General features: G+C 49.1%; 1 protein-coding gene across 1 annotated transcript; it reads right to left on the reverse strand.

Moving 5' to 3' along the window:
• Positions 1 to 3091: 3091 nt before the first annotated feature.
• On the reverse strand, positions 3092 to 3823 carry LOC138247054 (uncharacterized). Its single transcript, XM_069201804.1, has one exon. The coding sequence runs from the start codon at positions 3821 to 3823 to the stop codon at positions 3092 to 3094; it is 732 nt and encodes a 243-aa protein (XP_069057905.1).
• Between the last annotated feature and the right edge of the window lie 20972 nt (positions 3824 to 24795).

The raw sequence follows: 24795 nt of genomic DNA on the forward strand, positions 1-24795 counted from the left end.
ACTAATCCCTAACCTAAAAAAAGAGATAGTACCATGCCAGTGCCATGTCCATGAGTAATTCTTTCCCTGGATTGAGGTCTCCAGGTCACACCATGTGGGGACACAAAGGCTGAATTCTGCAGCTAGGTGACATGCAGCATAGATGGAGTAGATGGCATCTGGAAGGAATCGCTCTGATAATCTTGTCTGTATGAGATGTATTCATACAGATCTTGTAGGACCCTTGATGCAGGTATGTTCTGAAAGAAATTATAAGGAGGCAGGCTTATGGCAGCAATTATGTAAACAGTCCACAACAAGTGTGCATTATGTTCCTGTCACACATCATTGAGAAAGGGACATGATGTCAATACCTATGTACATCACTTGATTATGATGCTGTTAGTGACATCTTCAACGAGTGGCACTGACAATGCAAATCAAAACATTTTTATAAGTATAAACAATGGCAGCCTTCTTAAAAGAAATAATAAAATAAGTGGGCTAAGACAGAGCATGCTAAGTAGCTTAAAAGTCACTAGGTGACAGGGCCACAGGCCTGCAAGCCAAAAGGTTAAGCTAATCTACTGAGTCCCAATGAAAGTTAATATGGATTCACTACACCCTCCCCATTGCCGGAATAAGGATGCTAATATGCTATAGAAGGTGAATGAGTCCAAGCTAAAAACGCTCTGAGCTAAAATCACGCTACAAAGGACACACTGGCTGAATAGCAAAACACACCAATGGGGTGGTAGACACTCAAAGAGGCACCAGGTTCAATGAAAGACAGGTTGTACGCACCATAGGACTGGTCGGAATGACAAATATGCTCCAGTTCTTCCAGCAACGGAGCACCAAAGAACTGCACTATGCGATCACGGCACAGCTAAGCTGGTGGTATTAACTCCACCACTCTGTTTAGCTGAGAAGGCACAAACACTGCATATTAGGTACAGCAGCAGCATCATCCCGCCAATCAGCGCCAAAGTCACAGGAAAGCCACCAAACACACTTGCAAAGAGTGAATGGACAGCTGATGGAATGACTCCGAAGACAGTCTGGAAGATGGAAACAAATCCAGACCCAACAGCCTTTAAGAAGTGTAGGATCCCTGTAGTGCTCGAGGCGTTGACTATTCTGAAGAACAGCTCTCCAAAGTGCTTTTGGAAGTTGGTACTTAATAGGGATTGTATCTCGGCTGATAATCTTGCTATCTGGAGAGCATATGTCATTTTGGCTGATGTCAACACCACTTGTTTTTTGGAACAGTAGCACATTTAGTCTGCTCAGCTTTTTTTAAAATTTACATTAGTAGCATCAATTTGAGGACACATTTCTGCTACTCTTTATCTCCTGTGGGGGAGGGTAGAACATGTCCACAACAAGGTACAATTTGAGAGAAAGATTGCGTATGCAGTTCCTGGTCTCATTCCACCCCAGCTCTCATCATTCAGGACCACATAACTTCCATTCAAAAGTATATGAAATGCTGGACGAATCAAAGGGACGGGAGTACCCTTCAGAAAGCATGCCAAGTTTGCGACCTCCACATTACAAAAGCCATGAAGTGAGACCTGCTTGCAGATCATTGAATGACAGTAGTCTCACATTCGCTTACGCTCAGAAAGACCTCCGTTTCGCCATTCAGACATTTGAACTCGAAAGGCAACTCTCACTCTTCTTTAATTTAGTTATCTCCTAGCTGCTCGTATCTACCCACAGCAAAATCTTTCAAACATTTTGTGAAACAAAAGTTGGAAATTGACAGATTTATAACGCCATGTACGAGCCATACTGTTGATGGACTTTCTGCTATGGTGAAAGGCAGCTATTTTAACTTTTCAATGTTGAGCATGCTGGAATTCGCTACCTTTTTAGCCATTATCCGCTGCTCCCTGGACATATTAAAAGCAGCAAACAAGTGACTACTGTTAATGTGTTTCCATGGGAAGTGGCCATTTTTCAGACTCGGTAGCGTCCAACCCAATTGCATGATGTAACGCAGCTGACTTTGCCCATGCTGTAGGAGGGACATGTAATTCTGAATGATGTCTATAGCAGAAGACACCATCGCCCTCATTATGACATTGGCGGTGACTGCTAAAGTGGCGCTAATACCAATAGCCTGGCGGTAATTACCGCCAAATTATGACCATGGTGGTGATACCTCCCATAGACAGCCAATGCACCACACCAACTGCCAGGGGGTTAACACCACTGACCACGGCGGTAGCCATCAGCAGCCAGGCGTAAGTCAAGCTACAGCCCACCATATTATGACATAGCAAACCGCTAGGATTTCCGGGTCGTCACCAACGCCATCAAAAGCCTGGTGGAAACTCAGAAAACGTAAGACTTGCCATCAGGTACACAGAGGACTCCACGGCCGCCATGGATCCAGAACTCCAAGTCTTCTCGATGCTCTACCATGCCATGGCCGTCCTGGAACACCAACGCCGACGAAGACGATGACGTACTGCCGCCTAGCACACAAGGGAGGGAGGAAAAGGAGATTGACACACACACCACACACCATTAACACAAACACACCATACACAGAACCAGTTGCAGAGTAAAACGAATGTCAAAGGACCCACGTGAAAATATTGTAAGGACAACAATTCTGATGTATGAACACTGTAATTTGGTGCCAACGGCCACCATAATGAAACAAGAAATGTAAATGCTGGCATCAATGTTCAGATTGGGCCAATGGCCAATCCAAAGTACCAAAGGGCCACATGGCCACAGGGCACAGTCCAAGGCCCAACTTGACTCCTGACATAATCCGGACTCCACTGTTCAGGGGCATCATGTTCGAAAAGGGCAGGCACCTCAGAGGGAAAAGGGGGGTGGGGGGGCACCTCAGTTGAAGTGGGTAACATGCACACTGGTTCTGGAGGGGGCTCCTTGCCCAACAGTCTCTGAAGGGGAGTGAAAGGCCACCGTCTCTGGAGTGGGTAACATGCCCACTGGTTCTGGAGGGGGCTCCTTGCCCAACAGTCTCTGGAGGGAGTGAAAGGCCACAGTCTCTGGAGTGGATAACATGCCTACTGGTTCTGGAGGGGGCTCCTTGCCCAACCGTCTCTGGCGGGTGGGCTACATGCCCTCAGCTGGTGAAGGGGGCTTCTTGGGTGCCTCCGCTGGTGGAGAGGGCTCTTTCCCTTCTGCTGGTGGGGGGGGCTCCTTGCGCGCCTCCGCTGGTGGAGAGGGCTCCTTGCCCTCTGCTGTTGGGAGGGGGCTCATTGGGTACCTCTGCTGGTGGGGAAGGCTTCTTGGTTGCCTTTGCTGGTGGAGGGGGCTCCTTGGGTACCTCTGCTGGTGGGGAGGGCTCATTGGGTGCCTCTGCTGATGGAGGGGGCTCTTTGGGTGCCTCTGCTGGCGGGGAGGGCTCCTTGGGTGCCTCTGCTGGCAGGGAGGGCACCTTGGGTGCCTCTGCTGGTGGAGAGGGCTCCTTGACTTTCTTTGGTGGTGGAGGGGACTTCTTGGCTTTCTTTGGTGGTAGAGGGAGAACCTTGGCTTTCTTTGGTGGTGGAGGGAGATCATTGGCTTTTGTTGGTGGTGGAGGAGGATCCATGTGTTCCCTCTTGTGATGGGCCCCCTTGGCCTTTGACATGTGACTTGTGTCCTTGCCTCCAGGTCTAGGAGGTGCCTCCACTAACCCCGTCCTCTGTCCCTTGGGTTTCGCCACCCAAGTCCTTCCTTTCTGAGACGGAGGTGTGCACTTAGTAGGAGTGGCTGCCGTCACACTTAGGAACCCCTTTGTGCCAGCAGCTGATTTTTCAGTGGGAGCAGTGGCAGACTGTTTGGCTGAGGTGCTGGACTGGGTCGTAGGGACCATGCTCTTATGGGCAGTACGGGGGCAGAAGGGGAGGAAGAGGTCAAGTTGGGCAAGGAAAAGCTTCTTAGGGACGTTGGGGTGGGATGTGGGAGGAGGGATGGGAGTGGAGGTAGAGGGAGTGGTTTTAGGAGGTGTACGTCTGCTGGACTTGGGAGCATGGACAGTGTGCGTGTGTGAGATGGATGGCTGTTGGGTGTCTGAGTGGGAGTGTTTGTCTCTTAGGAGGGGGTCAACCAGGGTGGGAGAGGACAAACAGGACATGTGGATGAATGTTATGGAGGTGTCTGCAAGCGAGGTGTGTGTGCTGCATGATGTGGTGATGGTGGTGGTGGCTGTTGATGCAGTGAATGCAGGTGGGAGTGCCGATGTGACTGTGAGGGAGGAGGAGGAGGGGGAGACAGTGGATGTTGTGTTTGCATCGGTCTGTTTGTGTGAGTGCTTGTGGCTTGACATGTGCTTCCTGTGTGATGTTTTGTGTGTGTGCTTGTCTGTGTGTGCATGAGATGAGTTGTGGATGAGGAGACTGGGACTCGGCAATGGTAGTTGGGGGGGGGGGGATGGTAGGACCAGGGACACTGGCTGCCATCAGAGAGGAGGCCAGAGCCTGAAACAATCTCTGTAGGGCCACCAACCCACTGTGGATGGCCTCCAGATAGGCATTGCATTGCTGCACCTGGGATGCCAGCCCCTGGATGGCATTCACTATGGTTGACTGCCCTACAGAGATTGATCTCAGTAGGTCAATAGCCTCCTCACTGGGGGCAGCAGGGCTGACTGGGGCAGGGCCTGAGGTGCCTGGGGCAAAGGAGATGCCCACCCTCCTGGGTAAGCGGGCACAGGCATCTTGTGGGGGGCTACTGAGAGGGCGGTGCTGGTACAGGGGTGGCAGCTGTACCTGTAGATGGGGTGGTTCCAGAGGTGTCCGCCACCACCAGGGAGCTTCCAGCGAAGGATGAATCAGAGTCAGTGTTGTCGCCTCCTGTCCCACTGGTCTCTTTTGCGTTGGTGGACTCTGCCTCCTGGGTCCTGTGGGCTGCAGCTCCCTCAGTAGCCAGTGGCCCTGCTCCTCTGCAAGATGATGCTAATGCACACATGGACTGGATGACAGAAGAAAATATGGAGGGAGAGATTTTTTTTTTTTAAATATATTTATTGGTTTTATTTTACAAAATATGATACAAATTGTTCAATTTGCAACTGCAGGATAAACCAATACAATGGCTAATTAACTAAGTCATGTAACAATTACACACCCCCCCAATATGCACTTCACGGAACACTTCTAATCTAGCGGTATCATTTCTGGCTGCACCCTCTATGGGTTTATCCTTCCTTGTTGATTTTATATAGGCATTCGCTCGAGCCCAGTGTGGACCTTGCTTTGTGTGCATGAGTTCCCTAATTGTCTGAAGGGGGCCTCAACTTAATTAATGTATGCAGGTGGCTCCCCTGGTTTTCTGCTCCCCATGTATCGCTAAAACTGTGGTGGCATGGATTTAGTGGGTGACTATTACTGGACAATTGAGGGGGGATGGTGTGCATGCTCTGTGTTGCCTGGGTGTCCTATGAATTTTGTTTCAGAGATGGGGGGTGCAGAGGAATTTGTGCTGTGGTTGTTGCAAATACGCATGCCCCGGTTCATGTCGGCTTCTCATCGTTTTTGGCCTCCAGCTTTGTCACCATATTCTCCCATGTAGAGCATCCTGTATGCTGTCGCCCTTCGCGCACCATTCTTTTTAGTACCTGATATTCAGTGCGAGTCCAGCGTATTATTAGAGAGTACCAGGATTTCAGGTCAGGAGCCTTGGCGGCTTTCCAATGCATTGCTATTAACCTTTTGTACATTAAAAAGGCCAGATCTATGAATTTGTGTAAATGTCTTTGTTTTTTTGGTCTTTTCCTAAGTCCCAACAGACAGGACCCAGGATCCGCTACTAGTGCAAGTCCCGTTAGCCCAGATACCTCCTCTGCCACATCTGCCCAGGCCTTTTGTATGTTCGGGCAGTCCCATACCATATGATAGAAGGATGCCGACGTTGCTCTACATCTAGGGCATATTGATACTGCATCTGGGAACATGCGCTTTATTCTGGCTGGGGAAAGATATGTTTGATGCGTGTAGTTAAATTGGGTGTATCTGAATCTGGGATTCCTTGACACACCTCTGATGTGGGACAGGGCCTTGGGCCAGTCATCCAGTGGTATCGGAGTGGGAAGTACTGCATTCCATCTACCCCATGCTTTCCCTGTTTGTGCATCCGGTGTCCTGTTGAGGGTTCTGTATAGATTGGATATTATTTTTGTTTGATCACTATATTGTAGCAGCTGGTGAAGCACAGGGGAGATCTCTGGTTCCGAGGTGCCCATTCCCCATATTTTCCTAATTTCGTGACATATGGCGTGATATGTCAGAAACTGCCCCGGATTTATCTCCGTGAGGGCCTGGAGAGCCTCGAACGTCATTAATTTACCGTCTTCATAACAATCCCCTACGGTCAGTATTCCTGCTTCATTCCACAACTTTACAGCTTGCATCCTCGCTGTATTTCCCACCAATAGGTAGTTCAGCGGTACGTGTGGAGAGTACGGGAACTTGTCCGTTCTTTTTTGCACATACCTGGCCCAACACGTATGCGCGACTGCCAGCAAAGGGTTAACCAGTGCCGCTCTGGGGGGCTTTGACGATAGCCAATTTAAAAGGGGGATCCCGTTCCGCCGGGGCTCAAGGCTCATAGGTTCCGCTTGCTCTGGTCTGTGGATCCAATGTTGGATCCATTGAAGTTGTGCAGCTGCGTAGTATTTTTCAAAATTCGGAGTTCCTAAGCCACCGTTATCCAGCGGATGCTGCAGTGTGGTTAGCGCCACTCGTGCTCTGCCACCTCCCCAAATGAGCTGCAGTAACGCTGTGTTTAGGTTGCTAAAGAAGCGTTTGGGAATGATTATCGGCAGGGCCGCAAAGTAATATAAGAGCCGAGGTAGAATCAACATATTAGCAATCGCCACCTTGCCGGGAGGCGAGAGAGGGAGCTTGTTCCAGAATTGTAGGGAGCCTTTTATAGAGGTTAGCGCCTTCCCCAAATTCCCATCTCTTAAGTCTTCCGTGGCGTGATATATGTTTATCCCTAGGTATTTAAATGTTGTAGGGCACCACTTAAGGTGTCCTACCTCTGGAGGATCATGGTTACTAGGAGCCCTTTTTACCAGGGGAAAGACACACGACTTCTCCCAATTTACCACAAGGCCAGACAGGCCACCAAATTCAGCTAATAAGGATATTACGGATGGAATAGCTGCACAACCGTTCCTGATATATATCAAAGCATCGTCAGCATATAGTGAGATCGTGTGATGTAGCCCATTTCTAATGATTCCCCATTTGTGCTCCATGTGACGAACTTTTGCCGCTAACGGTTCCATTGCTATGGCAAACAGTAGCGGGGATAATGGACAACCCTGCCGTGTCCCCCTGGAAATCGGGAAACTATCAGAGATCACCCCGCCTGACTTCACCCTCGCGCTCGGATTAGAGTACAATGTCCGAACCCAGCGGATGTAGTTAGGGCCTATTCCCATGCGGGCCATCGTGGCCAGCAGGAAGTCCCATTCGAGCGTATCAAAGGCCTTTTCTATGTCCAATGAGAGCACCATTTCCTCCTGTGCATTCTTGGGGGTATCTCCTATTATACTCAGCAACCTACGAATATTTAGGAAAGTGTTACGCTTGGGAATGAAGCCGCACTGGTCTACATGTATCAGTGAGTGCATGAGGGGGGCCAACCTGTTGGCCAGTATTTTGCCTAATATTTTACAGTCTGTGTTTAACAGCGATAGTGGTCTATAAGATTTCACATCTGTGTGGTCACGACCTTGTTTAGGGAGTACCACTATCATGGCTTCCCTTTGGGATGTGGGTAAGCTTTCTTTAATCCACGCCTCCTGGAACACTCCCAGCAGATGGGATTTTAGACTGGGTAAATAAGCTTTGTAGTACTCCGAGGGGAGGCCATCCGCGCCGGGCGCTTTGTTCCTGGGCAGCTGAGCAAGGGCTAATTCTATTTCTGCTGTTGTTATAGGGATTTCAATTCCATCTCTATCTGTTTGTGGTAGCTGGGGTAGGAGGGAGTCCGCCAGAAAGGCCTCTAGCTGTGTAGCTGTGCACGAAGTACGTTTAGTGTATAAGTTAGAGTAGTAATTCCTAAACGTCTCGTTTATTTCTGCTTGTGTAGTAGCCATCTCTTGCGCGCTCACCCGGATGGCCCCTATTGGAGCCTGCTGTCTATCCTCGCGGAGTAGCCACGCTAACATTCTACTTGATCTATCTCCTTCCGTTTGCAACCTGGTTAGGTAATATGTATAGTCGTGGCAGCGGAGCCTGCTAGCTGCCTCGTTGTATTTTAAGCGCTTTTCTTTGAGAATAGTGCTGGCAATTTCCCCCCGTGCCACCGCTTTCTCTGCAACTCTCAGCTCCTTCTCAAGTTTGCTAATTTCGGTCTGTAGGGAGCGTCTCACTCCCCACGTAGTGGACATACATACTCCGCGGGCCACTACCTTGTGGGCATCCCACTCTATCGCCCGGGTTGTTGCAGACATAGTGTTTACTTCCCAATAATGGCTTATAGATTTCCCCAGTGTAGCAGCAAATGCTTGATCTTGTAGCGCCTCCGCCTGGAATCTCCAAGTGGGAATTACCTGACGTGCCCTGCCCCAGTTCAGAGTTACCCGCAGTGGTGCATGGTCTGAGATTGTCTTTGCCAAATATTCGGACTCAGTGGTCAGCGCCCCTATTTCGCGGGTGCCCCATACTATGTCAATTCTAGTGTGGGTGTTGTGTGGGACCGAATAAAATGAATATTCTTTTTGCTCTGGATGGCCTAACCGCCATACATCGTATAGGCCCATAACGTTTGCCCATTCTTGTAGGGGGCTTGTAAACTTCCTGTTGATTGATGCGCTCTGGTGGGCGCTGTTTCTGTCTAATGCTGCCACTGGGGTACTGTTAAAATCACCTCCCCAAACGGCTAGGGGCATGGGGTGGGACAGCAACGTTGGGGTGAGAGTGGTAAGAAAGCCTGTGATGTTACTGTTGGGGGCGTATACCCCAACCACAGCCAATTGTCTGCCATCTAATCTGCCCTCCATTACTACGTACCTCCCTCCCTGGTCTATCTTGTGTGTTGACATGAGGAACGGAACTCCCGCTGCTATCCAAATCAGCACCCCTCTTGCAAAGGTCGAATATGTTGTGCCTATCAGCTGGCCCCCCCATTTCACGCGCAGGTCTCGCAGATCCCCCTCTAGCATATGTGTCTCTTGCAGGATAGCGATATGCACTCCTAGTCTCTTAAGTCGAGCATACACTCTAGCCCGTTTGCTCGGCATCCCAAGGCCCCTGACATTCCATGTTAATATGATATACTGGTTCCCCATGTTGCTTCTAGAAGACATCTTGTAGGGTGCTGGGGGTATGTTGCTGTATTATGGGCCTGGTTTTAATATTGACCCACCTGGTCTCTGCCTTTCTACTGCTAATATTTAGATATAGCGGGTGCGAGTCCATCTTTTGTGCATTAAGTGATTCCGATCGCCGCATTTCTGCTAAACTACTGATCCCCTCCCCCCTAATTAAACCCCCTATACTACAGACAACTACAGTGAAACTACAAAACTTAAAAATGTGTAACATAACTTTTATCCAGTTGGATTCGCACAGTGGGATTCTTATAACTTACAGATGTGGCTCTTGTAAGGGGCTCACATCATGCTGCAGACTGAGTCTGCCAATATCTTCGGGCGCCCCCCCTTGGTATATTTCCGATCCCTCTGGCCCCACCCACCCACCACATGCCGCCTGTTTGTGCCCCAAATCACTTAGCTTAGTATTTATATCAAAGATGTATATTGTCGGGAGCACTTTATCCCCTCATCTCGGCAGTGTCATGAAGTCTCTATAAGTTTTCCCAGTTGCTGTCGCCATCACTAGTGTTCACTCTGGACCTGAGCGGGTGGTTTATAGTTCATCGGCAGATCTTGGGGTGACCTTCGGCCCACCTAGTTCTCTTGTTGCCGTGGATACGGAGCTGGCTGTATCTGAGTCCGGTTCCAGCTCAACAAGCCCGCCGGGAGTTATACTGCTGCTTTGCATATGCAGCGGCGTCTCTTTGAGCACTTTCGCTCTTTCCTCTGCTGCTTGCCAGTCATTAGGCTGGCCTCTGGTGCGCCGTTTGAATCGCTTCTCTGCAGTGGGTCTCCGCCGTTTCTCATCCTCCTCTGCATCTTCCCGGGGGTGTGCAAGGCCCTTGGCATGGAGCCATGTCCAGGCATCCTCGGTGCTGGTGAATATATGAGTGCGGTCCTCCATCACCACTCTTAACTTGGCTGGGAAGAGCAAGGCATATTTTATGTTCTGTTCTCGTAGGCGTTGCTTGATTTTAACAAAAGAATTGCGCTGATTCTGCACCTCTTGCGTGAAGTCTGGGTAAGCATTGATGTTCGAGTCTTCATACTTGAATGGGCCCTTATTGCGGAATTGTTGCAATATTACATCTCGGTCTCTGTAATTCAAGAACCTGGCAATCAATGGTCTGGGGGACTGGCCGGGGGCTGGATGCCTGCCTGGGACTCTATAAGCCCTTTCAACCGAGAAAAACTTGGATGGAGCCCCATTTAACACCTCCTTAATTAGCCACTGCTCTAGGGAAATTTCTGTTTCCGGTTGACGCATACTTTCCGGAAAACCCAGAAATCTCACGTTATTTCGCTGCGCTCTGCTCTCCATTTCCTCGGATCTTCTCCAGAGTATCTTCAGCTCTTCGTCCATGCGCTGAATTTGTCTTTGGTTCCCTTGCGCTATTGGAGTTAAGTCGGATATTTCAGCTTCGGTTGTTTTCACTCTTTCAGCTAGGCTTCGGTGGTCCACTCGTAGGAGGTTCAAGTCTTGTGCAACTGCGTCAATTCTGTTTTCTAAAAATGACTTAGTGTCCAAGATCGCCTGCAATACTTTCTCGAACTGAGCAGAATGCGCCAGGAGTGTGTTTTCTAGTGACTGCAGGGATGGATTAGATTGTTGGTCAGCAGATATTGATCCTTGGGTGGTTCGGTCTGAATTCTTGGCTGATTTGGCTCTGTTGGCCATTTTGGCTGCCTCGAATTCTCCTCTTAGTATGCAGTAGCTTCGCACTTTTTGGCCCTTTTAATTCGTTGAGTTAGACTATTGCTGAGTGTCCTGGATATGGTGTGTACATACGGCGTTGAGAGCGTGGGGTCCAGCAATGTCAATGGAGGGCGTAGCCTTGTTTTTACGCGTGCTTATGTCCTGTGGCCGTGCGTCCGTTGACAAATGCTGCGGCCGCCGATTTTCACGACGATTCGACGATGAGTTCTCGTGAGACTGCCTGCGGGGCCCACCGGTGTTCGTGGGGGGCGTAGCAGCCGGTGGAGAGCTCTCTCACCCTCGTAGGTGGCAGCTGGGCCTGGTGCCAGAGGTTTCCCCAACAGGAGGGGGAGCGTGGTTGAGGGCCGAGGCAGGCGGCGTGGCCCTGGAGAGATCAAGGAGCGGGACGAGCGTCTGGAGCCGCAGATGGGCTCCGTGCATCACAGGGCAGTCCAGGCAAGCGCCGACCGTGGAGGACCGGAGCGGCCCCAGCACCCGCGGCACGCACCAGCCGTCTATGCTATGTGCGTTAACAGGTCCAAGCCTATGGAGGCGCGTGGCGCTACTTAATCTTGGCGGCGGGGGGAGGTGGCCGGAAGTCCAGGAGTGTCCCCTCGGTGTGGGACTGAATTTTTTCACCCCCCCCGGGTTCCCCCCCTCACCTCAATATGCTGGCTCCCATTAGTGGTCCTCTCCTCCTTCCTGGGCTGTTTATTCTTGGCTCTGGGCTGAGGCGCCTTTCCTTTGCTTTTTGGAGTGTGTCCGCACGTCCCTGTCGCCGCGATGCCCAAAATGGCGCCCGACCCCCTCGGGCCGGCTGCAGCTCCGCGCGCCCCGGGGGTAGCGCGAAGAAGTCCTTGTTCAGCCCGTGTGGCCGATGCTCCCCCGTCCCCCCGGACGCGTGCGGAGTGGGCGGGGGCCGGCCACGCGAGGCGAGAGCGCGGCTGGAGCCGCGAAGGCAGCTCCCCCCGCCCATCGCCGCACCCGGCACGAGCCCTCGGGGCCCGGCCTCGGCCCGGCAGTACACCGAGGGGCACGCTCGGTCCGCGACAGACGCTCCGGACCCCCCCGATCGGGCCACCGCCACGGCCGTGTCACCAAATTTGCGGGGGGCGCCCTACAGGATGTCTTGGTCGAGCCGTGGACGGAGCGCTCGTATCAAGCGACCGTTCCGGCCGCCATTTTGGCTCCTCCATATGGAGGGAGAGATAAAGGGAGCACTGGGTCAATTACAGCACCAACACCACAGCCGGTGCCCCTGCTCCTCTGCAAGATGATGCTAATGCACACATGGACTGGATGACAGAGGAAAATAGGGAGGGAGAGAGAAAGGGAGCACTGGGTCAATTACAGCACCAACACCACAGATGGCATACACATTACCATCACACACAGGGATCAAGATTGAGCACTATGCACCGCACTGGCATCCCATTGGCTAGGTACCACAGGAAGATGAGAGCCAACCACTGCCATCTGCACCCCTTCTGGGACCTACTAAGCCCTGTCTGACATGGAATGCCACCTAGCTAGTTAGCAAGATTTTGCCATTCACCCATTTACCCTGAGCTGGACCACGCAGCTATGTCTGAGCTGGCATTAAGGGCCACCCACTAACTGAAACCCACCACCAGGATCCCATGCCAGGCAACAAAGATGGTTGTCACACACACTATACTCACCCCCTTGTGGTTGCTGTGCTGCCCTCAACACCCATCCAGCTCTGGGTAGGCCACTGGCAGTATGCGGGCCAACAGTGGAGTCAGGTTCCAACAGGCACCCCTCCTTCGTTGGGAGGCCATCCCCAGCTGGGCCTCCGCGGTCCTCCGGGGCTAGCATTTCAGGTCCTCTTACCGTTTCCTGCAGTGGGTGCTCCACCTGCTATAGGCCCCCTGGGTCTGCACGTCCTTGGCAATGGAACGCCACAATCCCTTTTTCTGATGGGTGCTGACCTGCAGAGGTAATCCAGCTTGTCACACATATGGCCCACAAATACCATTTACCCTCAAATGACACACACATCATCGGAGCCCAGCGTGTACACTACCACCAGCCATATCCCCCACCCAAATTACACACTGCCAGAACACACACATCTCCATGCAACCTTGTTGCCTGCATCAGCCCCATGGAGTACTCACCTGTTGGTCTGGAACCCCATGCAGCTGTCCATACAGGGGTAGGACCCCATCCTGCAGGCGCTCCAACTCCTCTGAAGTGAAGGCAGCGGACCTTTCCCCTGTCACATTGGCCATGGCAGGTTCCAGACTCAGGTCACAGCAGTACACACAGTGGCTGTGTTGTCCTGTGGAAAGTCAGGAATCAAGTGAGGACATAGAAAATGGCAGTCACGTCTGCAGCAGTGTACACCATCACTGCTGCCGGTGATCCTCATTGGACATTGTACTCCATAGAGCCCCATGTAAGCCAATGAGGAATAGCATGGTGGTGCAAGACCGCCTTCGCCATGACGTCCAATGCCGGCGGAGTTACATCAGTTCCACCTGTCCATATTTACATGACAGGTGTTCGACATTTTATGGTGCTGGTCAACATTCTGAAATTGAAAACTGTGTAATTGCTGTCAATTGTACATACATTTACATACTCCAATTACATACAAGCTCAATGTACACTTAAGTGGTGGTTCCATTGTTCAGTTTGTCACTCCCTTTTCACCCTTGTGGTGTCCCTTAGGTACCTACCACTGCAGAGGAATAGGAGGAGAAGGCAAGCCCCGGTGTACAGGCCCTTTGTGGGCTTGGCTACACTGGAGGACCGGCATATAATACTCACCTATAAACTGGACGGGCCACAATCACAGAGCTGTGTTCTAAATTGGAGCCTGATACGATATCTGCTATACGTCATCCCACTGTGATCCCCCCTCTTGTGCGGGTTCTATCTGTGCTCCATTTCATGGCAACTGGTTCTTTCCAAGTGACAGTGGGCTTGGCAGCAGGAATGTCATAGCCAATGTTCTCAATAATGCTGGCAAGGGTTTTGTCTGCCTTGCATGTGCAGCTACATCACTTTCCCCCAAGTGGAAGATTTGGCCACTGTGGAGGCTGGATTTTCTGCAATGGGACATATTCCAAATATTATTGGGACCATTAATGGAACACATATAGCATTTGTACCACCCTGGCACAATAAACAATTGTTCAGGAATCTGAAGAGTTTCCACTCACTCACTGTGCAAATGGTGTACCCAGCTGACCAATATATCTCCCACGTCACTGCCAAGTATCCTGGGCCCGGTGCATGACGCCTTCGTTTTGAGGAATGCAGCAGCCCAAATGTGATGGCACAACTACAGAGGCACAGGGTTTGGCTAATAGGTGAGCCTGAGTCCCCACCCAATGCATGTCAATGTATGCCTTCAGGAGTCATCCCCATACCATTGTGCAAGGCTAAAGTTTGTTCCTCAATTCTTGCAGGGGAGTCTGGCTACCCAAACCTGCCGTGGCTCTTGACCCCTGTAAGGAATGCTAGGACAGGGCTGAGAATAGATATAATGATGCTCATGGGCGAACCAGGAGAATAATTGAGCGGAGCTTTGGCCTCCTGAAGGCCGTGTTCAGATGCCTCCATCTGACAGGTGGATCCTTCTGCTACTCCCCTGAGAAGGTCTGCCATATAATTGTTGTATGCTGCATGTTGCACAACCTGGCCATCAGACAACATGTGCCCTATCTGCAGGAGGAGAGTGAAAATGTTACCGTAGCAGCAGTGGACCCTCAGGACAGTGAAGATGAGGAGGCAGAGGATGGGGATATGGACAACATGACATCAGTCATACGGCAGTACTTCCAATAACACACAGGTAAGACAGTGGAACTGACCATTCCTCTGATTATTTATCTTTTCAGTGTGGCTGCAGCATGATGGCAGTCACAGCCTTACCATCTCAACTAACTGTCACCTATGCCTTCTCATTTTGCAGATGTTGATGTGGTTACAACTGTGTACTGATGTGATGACTACAGACAGCTACAGGCCATTATTTGTATGCAATCACAAAGTTCAGGACAATTGCCCAACATGAAACGGTTAATATTATTGCACATGTTCACACATAAAGCACTATCACTCAAGTTGTGTTCAAGGGTGTTTATTGTAGTGACAAATATAGAAGGAATAGTGCAATGGAATGGGGTAATGGTAAAGGTAAGTCCAGGGTATTGTTCTTGGATGCTGTCCCACGGCGTTCACCCTGTCCATGATTCTCCGCCATAGCTCCATCTTCCTGGCAATGGAGATTTGCTGTACCTGTGCTCCAAACAGCTGTGGCTCTACCCTATTTCCTCCACCATGACCCGCAACTCCTCATCTGTGAAACAGGGAGTGCCTTTGTGGGGACATGAGTGTTGTGTGGTATGTGTTGTGCAGTGGGTGTTGAGTAATGTGGTGGGGTGTCGGTGTGGGATGCGTGAAGGATGGATGAGTGTTTGTGGTGTGTGTAGTTGTGTCTCTGATTTGCGTGGCTATCTCTTGGCTATTTTTCGTGTTTGTAAAGGGTTGTGGGTAATGTGGGTGTGTGTATCAGTGTCAAGTGTGTGATTTTAATCTTGGCCAATGTTGCGTTGTTATATATTTGGGTGGCCATTCTGGCTACGCCGGTGTGTACCGCCAATGGTTTACCGCTGTTGAATGTCCACTGTGGTGATTCATGGGTCATAATCTGGAGGGCGTTGTTTTGTTGGCGTAACGGTATGGGTGTTTGTACCAACACTTTACCACTAACCTTTAGTTTGGCAGATATGTGTTTGTGGCAGTATTCTGTCGGTTTAGTGTGTGTGTGTCCTAAAATGGCTAATGGATGCTCGTCTCTGTGGCGGTTAGTGTGATTTACCAACAATGTCATAATGAGGGCCTATGTTATTAAGTGTATATATTCTGTTTGACAGAGTATTCATGTCATTATTGACAACAGCTAAAGCCTTTCCCATATTTTCCTTATCTGCCTTAAACGTGCAACTGCTTCCATTTGAGAAAGCTTCTATATTTCATTGTATATCGAATTATAGGTACCATCTTGAACCCCAGCATTCAGTTCTTCCTTTGTGACATTTAGGAATGATTGCCACTTGGTCAATTTGGCTGGTGTGGGGATACTGGGCGCATTCATTTCCTTTACGTTTGCTAACCCTATGCATGACGTTTGTTGAACCATGTCATTTAAAAATGCATTTGAACCAGAATAATGCATGCTCTAAACAAAGCTTCCCTACCCTGAATTTGACAATCTTGCGTTCCCCATACACTTTTCACATCAAAAGTGCTTTTCAATAGTTCTTGAACAGCAAGTCGGGAAACAAAGGAATCTGAGTAGATTAATTTGGTGTCAGTTAGCAAAATCTTTCGCATTTTGGAATGTGGTAAAAATAATATGACTGCATTAGCAGTGCCATGCCAAGAAAAGTATTCAAATCTATCTACATATGTTTTGGGGCTCCCCACAGGTGGATTTGAACAGTGTTCCCAGTGTGTAATTAAATACTGATCTATGTCTAGTTGCTCGGTGCAGATAGTAATGTCCCCCATGATTATAACAGAACATTTCCCCATAGTTCGCTGTGTTCATGTACACATCATCACTTTCAAATACGGTGTAATCCTGCAGCTCAGCAAGCATAGAATCAACTGTTTGAACATCCCAGCCATCAGAAATAATACCAGGTGAACTTACATCAGTCATTGAAATTTTGAATACATAGGGAATTTGAATAACCTCAGTGGGCCTGTAAATATCAAACTGAATTTTATCCCACTCAATCCCATCTAGAATGGGTACTGCTGAAATGTTCACAAGGGACAAGTCCCTTCGGACCTTATGTGAGGAAAGATAGGATGTTAGAACTTCATCTACTGGCTTGACAGATGAGTGTTCAGGAAGATATTGACCATTTATAAAGAGAACGAAAACAGTCACAAAACCAATCCATAACAGAAAGGCAAGCAATGTCAGAAATATCCACAGGTAATTCCATGGATAAACCAAATAGGTATTTAAAGCCATAGGTACATCTTACGTGTCTTTAAAACTGTTTCAGTTGCAGGTGCTGATGAAGTTGAAGAAAAGTCATCAAGGTCGATGAAGTAACCAGAAGAAGTCTCTGCAAACACAGGAGCTGGTGTATTATTGGTGGATAGTTCCTCTTTGCGTGGAGGTTCATAGTATACTGTGTTGTCAGTTTGTGTTGAGTTGAAGTAGAAGACAGCCACATTTCGGACAGGTCTTGTCAGTGAAATGCTAACAGGAATCAGAAGAAGGTAATTCTCCGCCCTCCCCATGCTCGAGGAATGATTGTAGCATTGTTGTACATGCTGGTATATCCAGAACTGTTATTGTTTCTCCTTTTGTAGAGGTATATCCTGTTGGGTAATGAGAGGGGACTGGGGACTACCCAAGTGCCTCTGGGTCTACTGTGCAGGATCAACCTCATGGTGCAATTTGATGTTGTCGACGGAGACAAATCTGTTTCCTTTGGAACCTGGCAGCGGTGGTAGAATGACAGTTCTGGTGACTTGTACTCCCAGGAGTAGAACCGGTGCTTTGTAAGATGGGCCGCATTCCTTCTTCACAGCAATCTTCTCACAAACCAGATCCCCAACTTTAGGAATCCAGCCTGTAGAAGTTGTTGGCAAATCCCTTATTCCTAAGGTGGAAGCACTGGCGGATGAATTATCACAAAATTGTTGAGCTCCTGTAAGACAGTGAGACTTTCATTTATGTCAAAAGGTATGTCTGCTGCCACCATACCAGGGCCATCTACATCTGGGACATACATAGGTATCCCAGTTAGGACCTCATAAGGAGTGCGTCCTTCCAAGGACTGTCTTGGCAGATTATTCAGCGCTCTCTGGACCCCATATAGGTGATGAAGCTAACTGCGGCATGAACCTAATAGTCTAGCTGTTAAAGACTGCTTTAGGTCACAATTCCTCCTCTCCATGACAGAATTTCCCTCAGGATGATGTGGGGAAGAGTAATGGAGTTCAACACCCATCGTCCTCATGCTGTCCCTGAATACCCTAGAGGCAAAAGCAGGGCCCTGATCTGAATGGAAAGTCATCAGTTGCTGTAGCATCCAGATGACCTTTCCGACTCTGCCAATATATCGTGACTTCTGCCGTGCTGTCCAGCAGGGTCACTGCCCATGTCTTGTTCTTCAGAAATGTTTTCAAATTTGCTGGCATGTTTAATTGAAATTGAAAATTATTCAGACCGGCCCACTCTCTCACGTCTATCCGGTGTTTCCTAAAAGGAATGAGAGGGACATCAATCAGTATATCTGTCAGGAGCCTTTAAAGTGTCTCTATTTCTGAGATTATATCTCCTTTTGTAGTTTTCCAGATGCGGAGAGTCTGCTCTCTGACTTTGTCTGTCTTTATTTTGTTTATGTTTATCCCAGCGTTTTTTAAGAACCCTCTTGTGCTTGTTTAGTACCGTCTTTGGGGGTGGTACTCTGAATTTCAGGCTTTTTTGGCTTGACTCCCAAACTATCCCATCCTATACTAGTAGAGGTGTCAGAAATAATTTTTGGTAGTTGACGCTCAAGTTCCAACTGTGGAATTGCCCAAAGCCGCTGCCGTATAGCCAATGCTACCACTTCCCTTTAAATGTTACTGAGTATTATTGAGGAGACTCTGTCAAAGTTACGCATCAGTTTCATCCCCAAGTCTAGGGCTGGAACAGCGCCGTGCTCATTTTGAATTTGTTTTAACACTTCCAGTAAATTGGCAAGTGTCGTAGAGTAAATTGCAGCAACGACTGTACCCCATGTGGTGCAGTCGTCCACTGAGGGAACCATTGCGAATGGCAAGCACATTGTGAGATTTCTATGTTTATCTTGGGCTCCCATATGGGAAAACACTGCTTCCAGTTGGTTAGTTTTTTGTGCTATCCAGAACAGAATCTTCTCACTTTCTGTGGGTGCTTTGCCCATGATAGAATGTACTGTTTGTGGGTTAATCCCGGTAATGACTAATTGATGACCAGCTGGTGCGCCCGTGATGGGGCAGTGTTCAAGGTCCGCATAGCAAATTATATTAATCAAATGTATAGCTGTACTAGCTCATTATAAAGTGCTCGTACGCCAGCTATTTACAGTGCTAGTACGCCAGGATGTGGTGTGTATGTGGCAAACATGGGCCACGTTGGTCCGTCAATACTTAAGGGAGTTAATCTCACAGGTTGTATTACATGAGATAGGGCCCACTGAACTAATTTTGATGTGCTTGATGGGGCAGGGGTATTTCTAGATACTGATATACTCGGTACCACAGTGGTATGTTCGCTATTTTGTATGTGTGAAATGTATATGGTGTCTCATCTTCTTCAGGAAAGGTCACACAGGAACAGAATGTTTCTGTTTGGTAAGCTTCATGAACTTCCACGATAAATGTGACATCCCTGGGCTATTAGGTGTTATGTTAATGCGTGTCTGACATTTTCTGGAATGTCTATGGTGCTAGCCATGTTGAATACTGGGTGCAGAGATGGAACACCAAATGGGGAGAAAGTCCTTTTAAGAGTTCAATCTTGAAGGGCGTGGCTTCAGGCATCAAGATGGTGTTCGCACTCTAAGAGTGCTCCGGACCCCTCCGTCATCCGCCTGTCAAAGCCCCGACCATCCCACGCCCAATTTGCCCCTACCCGGTCACGAGGCCGGTGGGGGTTCCAGGGGGTGCGGCACGATACCGGTGAGCGCCGCAGAAGCGTGGAGGAGCCCGCAAAGCAGGGAGCCGGCACTGTGGACTGGAGGGCGGGCTCCAGCCTTCAGTTGCGGCCGGGGTTGCCTTCTGGGCATTAGAGATACCCCCTGAATACAAATCCAACTTCTAGTGTTAGGCTGACCAGTGTCTGCCAGCCTGCCACAGCCAGACGAGTTGCTGGCCACATGGGAAGAGCGCCTTTGTCACTCAGTGGCCAGGACCAAAGCCTGCACTGGGTGGAGGTGCTTCTCACCTTCCCCTGCAGAAACTGTAACACCTGGCGGTGAGCCTTAAAGGCTCATGTCTTTTGTTACAGCACCCCAGGCCATCCCAGCTAGTGGAGATGCCCGCTCCTCTGGACACAGCCCCCACTATTGGCAGCAAGTCCAGAGGAGATAATGAGAAAAACAAGGAGGAGTCACCCACCAGTCAGGACAGCCCCTAAGGTGCCCTGGGCTGAGGTGACCCTTGCCTTTAGATATCCTCCATCTTGGTTTTGGAGGATTCCTCCAATAGGAATAGGGATGTTCCCCCCTCCTCTCAGGGAGAAGGCACAAAGAGGGTGTAGCCACCCTTAAGGCCAGTAGCCATGGGCTACTACCTCCTAGACCCAAACACACCCCTAAGGTTAGTATTTAGGGGCACCCCAGAACCCAGGAAATCAGATTCCTGCAACCTGAACCAAGAAGAAGGACTGCTGACCTGAAAGCCCTGCAGAGACGACGGAGACGACAACTGACTTGGCCCCAGCCCTACTCCAGACTCAAAGAACCTGCACAGCGACGCATCCGACAGGGACCAGCGACCTCTGAAGCCTCAGAGGACTGCCCTGAACCCGAAGGACCAAGAAACTCCAGAGAACAGCGGCACTGTTAAAAAACAGCAACAACTTTGCAACTTCCTTGCGACTTTTAAAGAACTCACTCTTCCCACCAGAAGCGTGAGACTTCACACTCTGCACCTGATGCCCCCGGTTCGAGCTCCAGAGAACCACCACTACAGGGAGAACTCCCAGGCAACTGCAACCTAGTGAGTAGCCAGAGACGAGCCCCCCCCGGACCACCACAGCAACGCATGCAGAGAGAATCCAGAGGCTCCCCCTGACTGCGACTGCCTGTAACAAGGAACCCGACGCCTGGACCAAGCACTGCACCCGCAGCCCCAAGGACCAGAAGGAACCAAACCTCAGGGCAGGAGTGACCCCTAGGCAACCCTCTGCCTAGCCCAGTCGGTGGCTGGCCCGAGAAGCCCCCCTGCTCCCTGCCTGCACCGCTAGAGTGACCCCCGGGTCCCTCCATTGAATCCAATAAAAAAACAGATGCCTGCTTTGCACACTGCACCTTGCCGCCCCTGTGCCGCAGAGGGTGTGTTTTGTGTGCCTACTTGTGTCTCCCCCAGTGCTCTACAAAACCCCCCTGGTTTGCCCCCCAAGGATGAGAGTACTTACCTGCTGGCAGACCGGAACCGGAGCACCCCTGTTCTCCATAGGCACCTATGTGTTTAGGGCACCTCTTTGACCTCTGCACCTGACCGGCCCTGAGCTGCTGGTGTGGTAACTTTGGGGTTGCCTTGAACCCCCAACGGTGGGTTGTCTATGCCCAGAAACTGAGACTTGTAAGAGCTTTACTTACCTGACAAACTAACCATTACTTACCTCCCCCAGGAACTGTTGATTTTTGCAGTGTCCACTTTAAAATAGCTTATTGCCATGTTAACAAAAACTGTATATGTTATTGCTCTAATTCAAAGTTCCTGACTTACCTGTGTGGAGTACCTTGCATTCTATGTATTTATTTCAAATCTTGAACTTGTGGTTCTAAAAATAAATAAAGGAAATATATTTTTCTATATAAAAAATATTAGCCTGGAGTTAAGTCTTTGAGTGTATGTTCCTAATTTATTGCCTGTGTGTGTACAACAAATGCTTAACACTACCCTCTGATAAGCCTACTGCTCGACCACACTACCACAAAATAGAGCATTAGATTTATCTAATTTTGCCACTATCTTACCTCTAAGGGGAACCCTTGGATCTCTCACTTTGAGATAGTATATACAGAGCCAACTTCCTACATTGGTGGATCAGCGGTGGATTCTAAGACTTTGCATTTGCTGGACTATTCAGCCAGTACCTGATCACACAACTAAATTCCAAAAATTGTCATTACAAACTGATTTCTGAAATCTGAGCTTTTTTTCTAAATTTTTTTAAGTCCTGCTACGGCCTTGTGTAAGTCCCTGTTAGCATTTATTTTAGAGTTTAAAAGGTTGTAAAAGTTTGGATTTAAGTTATAGAAGTAATTTTAAGTAGTATTTAGATTCTTAAAAAGTAATCCCACTTTTAGAGAAATAATGTCTAGCACAGATGAGATGGTGGTGGAACTCAACCTCACCCCTTACCTGCATGTAGGGATGTCAGAGTTAAGGACTCTCTGTAAGCTAAAAAATATAAAGACTGGGTCCAACCCTACCAAAGTTAAGCTCCAGGAGCTTTTGGCAGAGTTTGCAAAGGACCACCCCTTTGAGGATAATCCTACAGAGGGAGAAATTAGTGACCAGGAGGAGGATGACTCCCTCCCTCCTGTCCTAATTAGTGAGACCAGGGTCCCTCAAACCCTGACTCCACAAGTGATAGACAGAGAAACTAGTTCTTCCACAGGGGAGACCAGTATCCCTGGAAGCATTGTGGGCAGCCTCAATGAAGATGACCTCCTGTTAGCCAGGATGGACAAAAGATTGGCTTTGGTGAGACAGCTCCTAGCTATAGAGAAGATGAGTTTAGCTCCCATCAATGGTGGCAGCAACATAAATAGGGTCAGAGAAAATAATAACATCCTAAGAATCTTCAAAGGGATTGTAACAAAATATGAAGATGGTGATGATATCACCAAGTGGTTCACAGCTTTTGAGAGGGCTTGTGCAACCAGAAGAGTAAACAAATCTCACTGGGGTGCTCTCCTTTGGGAAATGTTCACTGAAAAGTGTAGGGATAGACTCCTCACACTGTCTAGAAAAGATGCAAAATCCTGTGACCTCATGAAGGCTACCCTGATTGAGGGCTTTGGTTTCTCAACGGAGGAGTACAGGATTAGGTTCAGGGGGGCTAAAAAATCCTCGAGCCAGACCTGGGTTGTTTTGTTGACTTCTCAGTCAAAACACTAGATGGTTGGATACATGGCAGTGGTGTAAATGATTATGATGGGCTGTATAACTTGTTTATGAAAGAACATCTTTTAAGTAATTATTTCAATGACAAACTGCATCAGTATCTGGTAGACCTAGGTCCAATTTCTCCCCAAGAATTGGGAAAGAAGGCAGACCACTGGGTCAAGACAAGGGTGACCAAGACTTCCACAGGGGGGGTGACCAAAAGAAAGAGGTCACAAAGCCTCCCCAGGGGAAGAGTGTTGATACATCCAAGGGAAAAAGTAGAGAGTCTTCTACAGGGCCCCAAAAACCTGCTCAGGAGGGTGGGTCCAAAGCCTCTTCACAATCCTCATTTAGGCATAAGGGTAAAAGCTTTGATCCCACAAAGGCCTGGTGTTGCATCTGAACTCAGCATGGACACCAAACTAGAGACAAGGCCTGTCCCAAGAAAAATCCCACAACTACTACTCCGGTTAGCACTAGAATAGCCAGTCTCCAAGTGGGATCAACAGTGTGCCCAGAGCAAATCAGGGTTCACACTGAAGCTACATAAGTCTCTGAGGGTGGGGTGGGGTGGATCTAACCACACTTGCTGCCTGGATGCCTAACATGCAAAAATACAGGCAGCAGCTCTTAATTAATGGGACTAGAGTAGAAGCCCTGGGGGATATAGGTGCCAGTGTCACAATGGTGACAGAACCTGGCTGGACAGACATATCCAGTCCCCAATGCTGACAATCAGACTAAAGTCCATCCCATTACAATGGTAACTTTAGAATTGGGAGGGGTCACTGGCTTGAACCAAACAGGTGGTAGTCTCTTCTGCGATTCCAGTAGAATGTCTGCTTGGAAATGATCTGGAGTCCTCAGAATGGGCTGAGGTAGAACTCAAAACCCATGCAGCCATGCTGGGTATCACGGAACTGGTGTGTGTCAAGACAAGGGCACAGTGCAGGACTCAGAGTGAAAAAGAAGTATTGGAGTCTGGAATAATGGTCCAACCTTTCAAGAGAAAATGAAAGAAGACTAGGGAACCAGCTTCAACACAGCACAAGAAACAGAACCTCTCTTCCCAAGAAGATGTTCTATCCCCTGAGGGAACTGTGTCCATGGAGCTAGGACCTTACCGGGTTGAGCTCTTGGGCCCAGGGGGACCCTCAAGGGAACAGCTGTGTAAGGGGCAAGAAACGTGTCCCTCTATTGAAGGCCTAATACAGCAAGCAGCTGAGCAAGAAAAAGGAAATGTCAGTGGAACTCAGAGAGTCTATTGGGAAGATGGACTCCTTTACACTTAGGCAAGAGATCCCAAGCCTGGTGCTACTAGGAGAGTGGTAGTGCCTCAGGAATTTAGGGAGTTCATTCTGACCTTAGCCCACGACATTCCCCTTGCTGGGCATTTGGGACAAACCAAGACATGAGAGAGGTTAGTCAACCATTTCTATTGGCCCAATATGTCCCAGAAGGTAAAGGAGTTTTGCACCTCCTGTGTCACCTGTCAAGCCAGAGTTAAGACAGGTTGCCATCCAAAGGCCCCCCTCATTCCACTTTTGGTGGTGCAGGTCCCCTTTGAAGAGTCGGAGTGGATATAGTGGGTCCACTTGAACCTCCCACAGCATCAGGGAACCAGTATATCCTAGTAGTAGTGGATCATGCTACTAGGTACCCTGAAGCAATTCCCCTTAGGTCGACTACTGCCCCTGCAGTAGCCAAAGCACTCATAGGTATTTTTACCAGAGTGGGATTTCCTAAGGAGGTGGTTTCTGACTGAGGTACCAACTTCATGTGAGCTTACCTGAAGCACATGTGGGATAAGTGTGGGGTGACTTACAAATTCACCACACCATACCATCCACAAACCAATGGTCTTGTTGAGCGATTCAACAAGACATTGAAGGGCATGATCATGGGGCTCCCTGAAAAACTCAAAAGGAGATGGGATGTCCTCTTGCCAGGC

Source organism: Pleurodeles waltl, chromosome 7 (genome assembly GCF_031143425.1).
Source record: "Pleurodeles waltl isolate 20211129_DDA chromosome 7, aPleWal1.hap1.20221129, whole genome shotgun sequence".
In the NCBI taxonomy this organism is placed as follows: Eukaryota; Metazoa; Chordata; class Amphibia; order Caudata; family Salamandridae; genus Pleurodeles; species Pleurodeles waltl.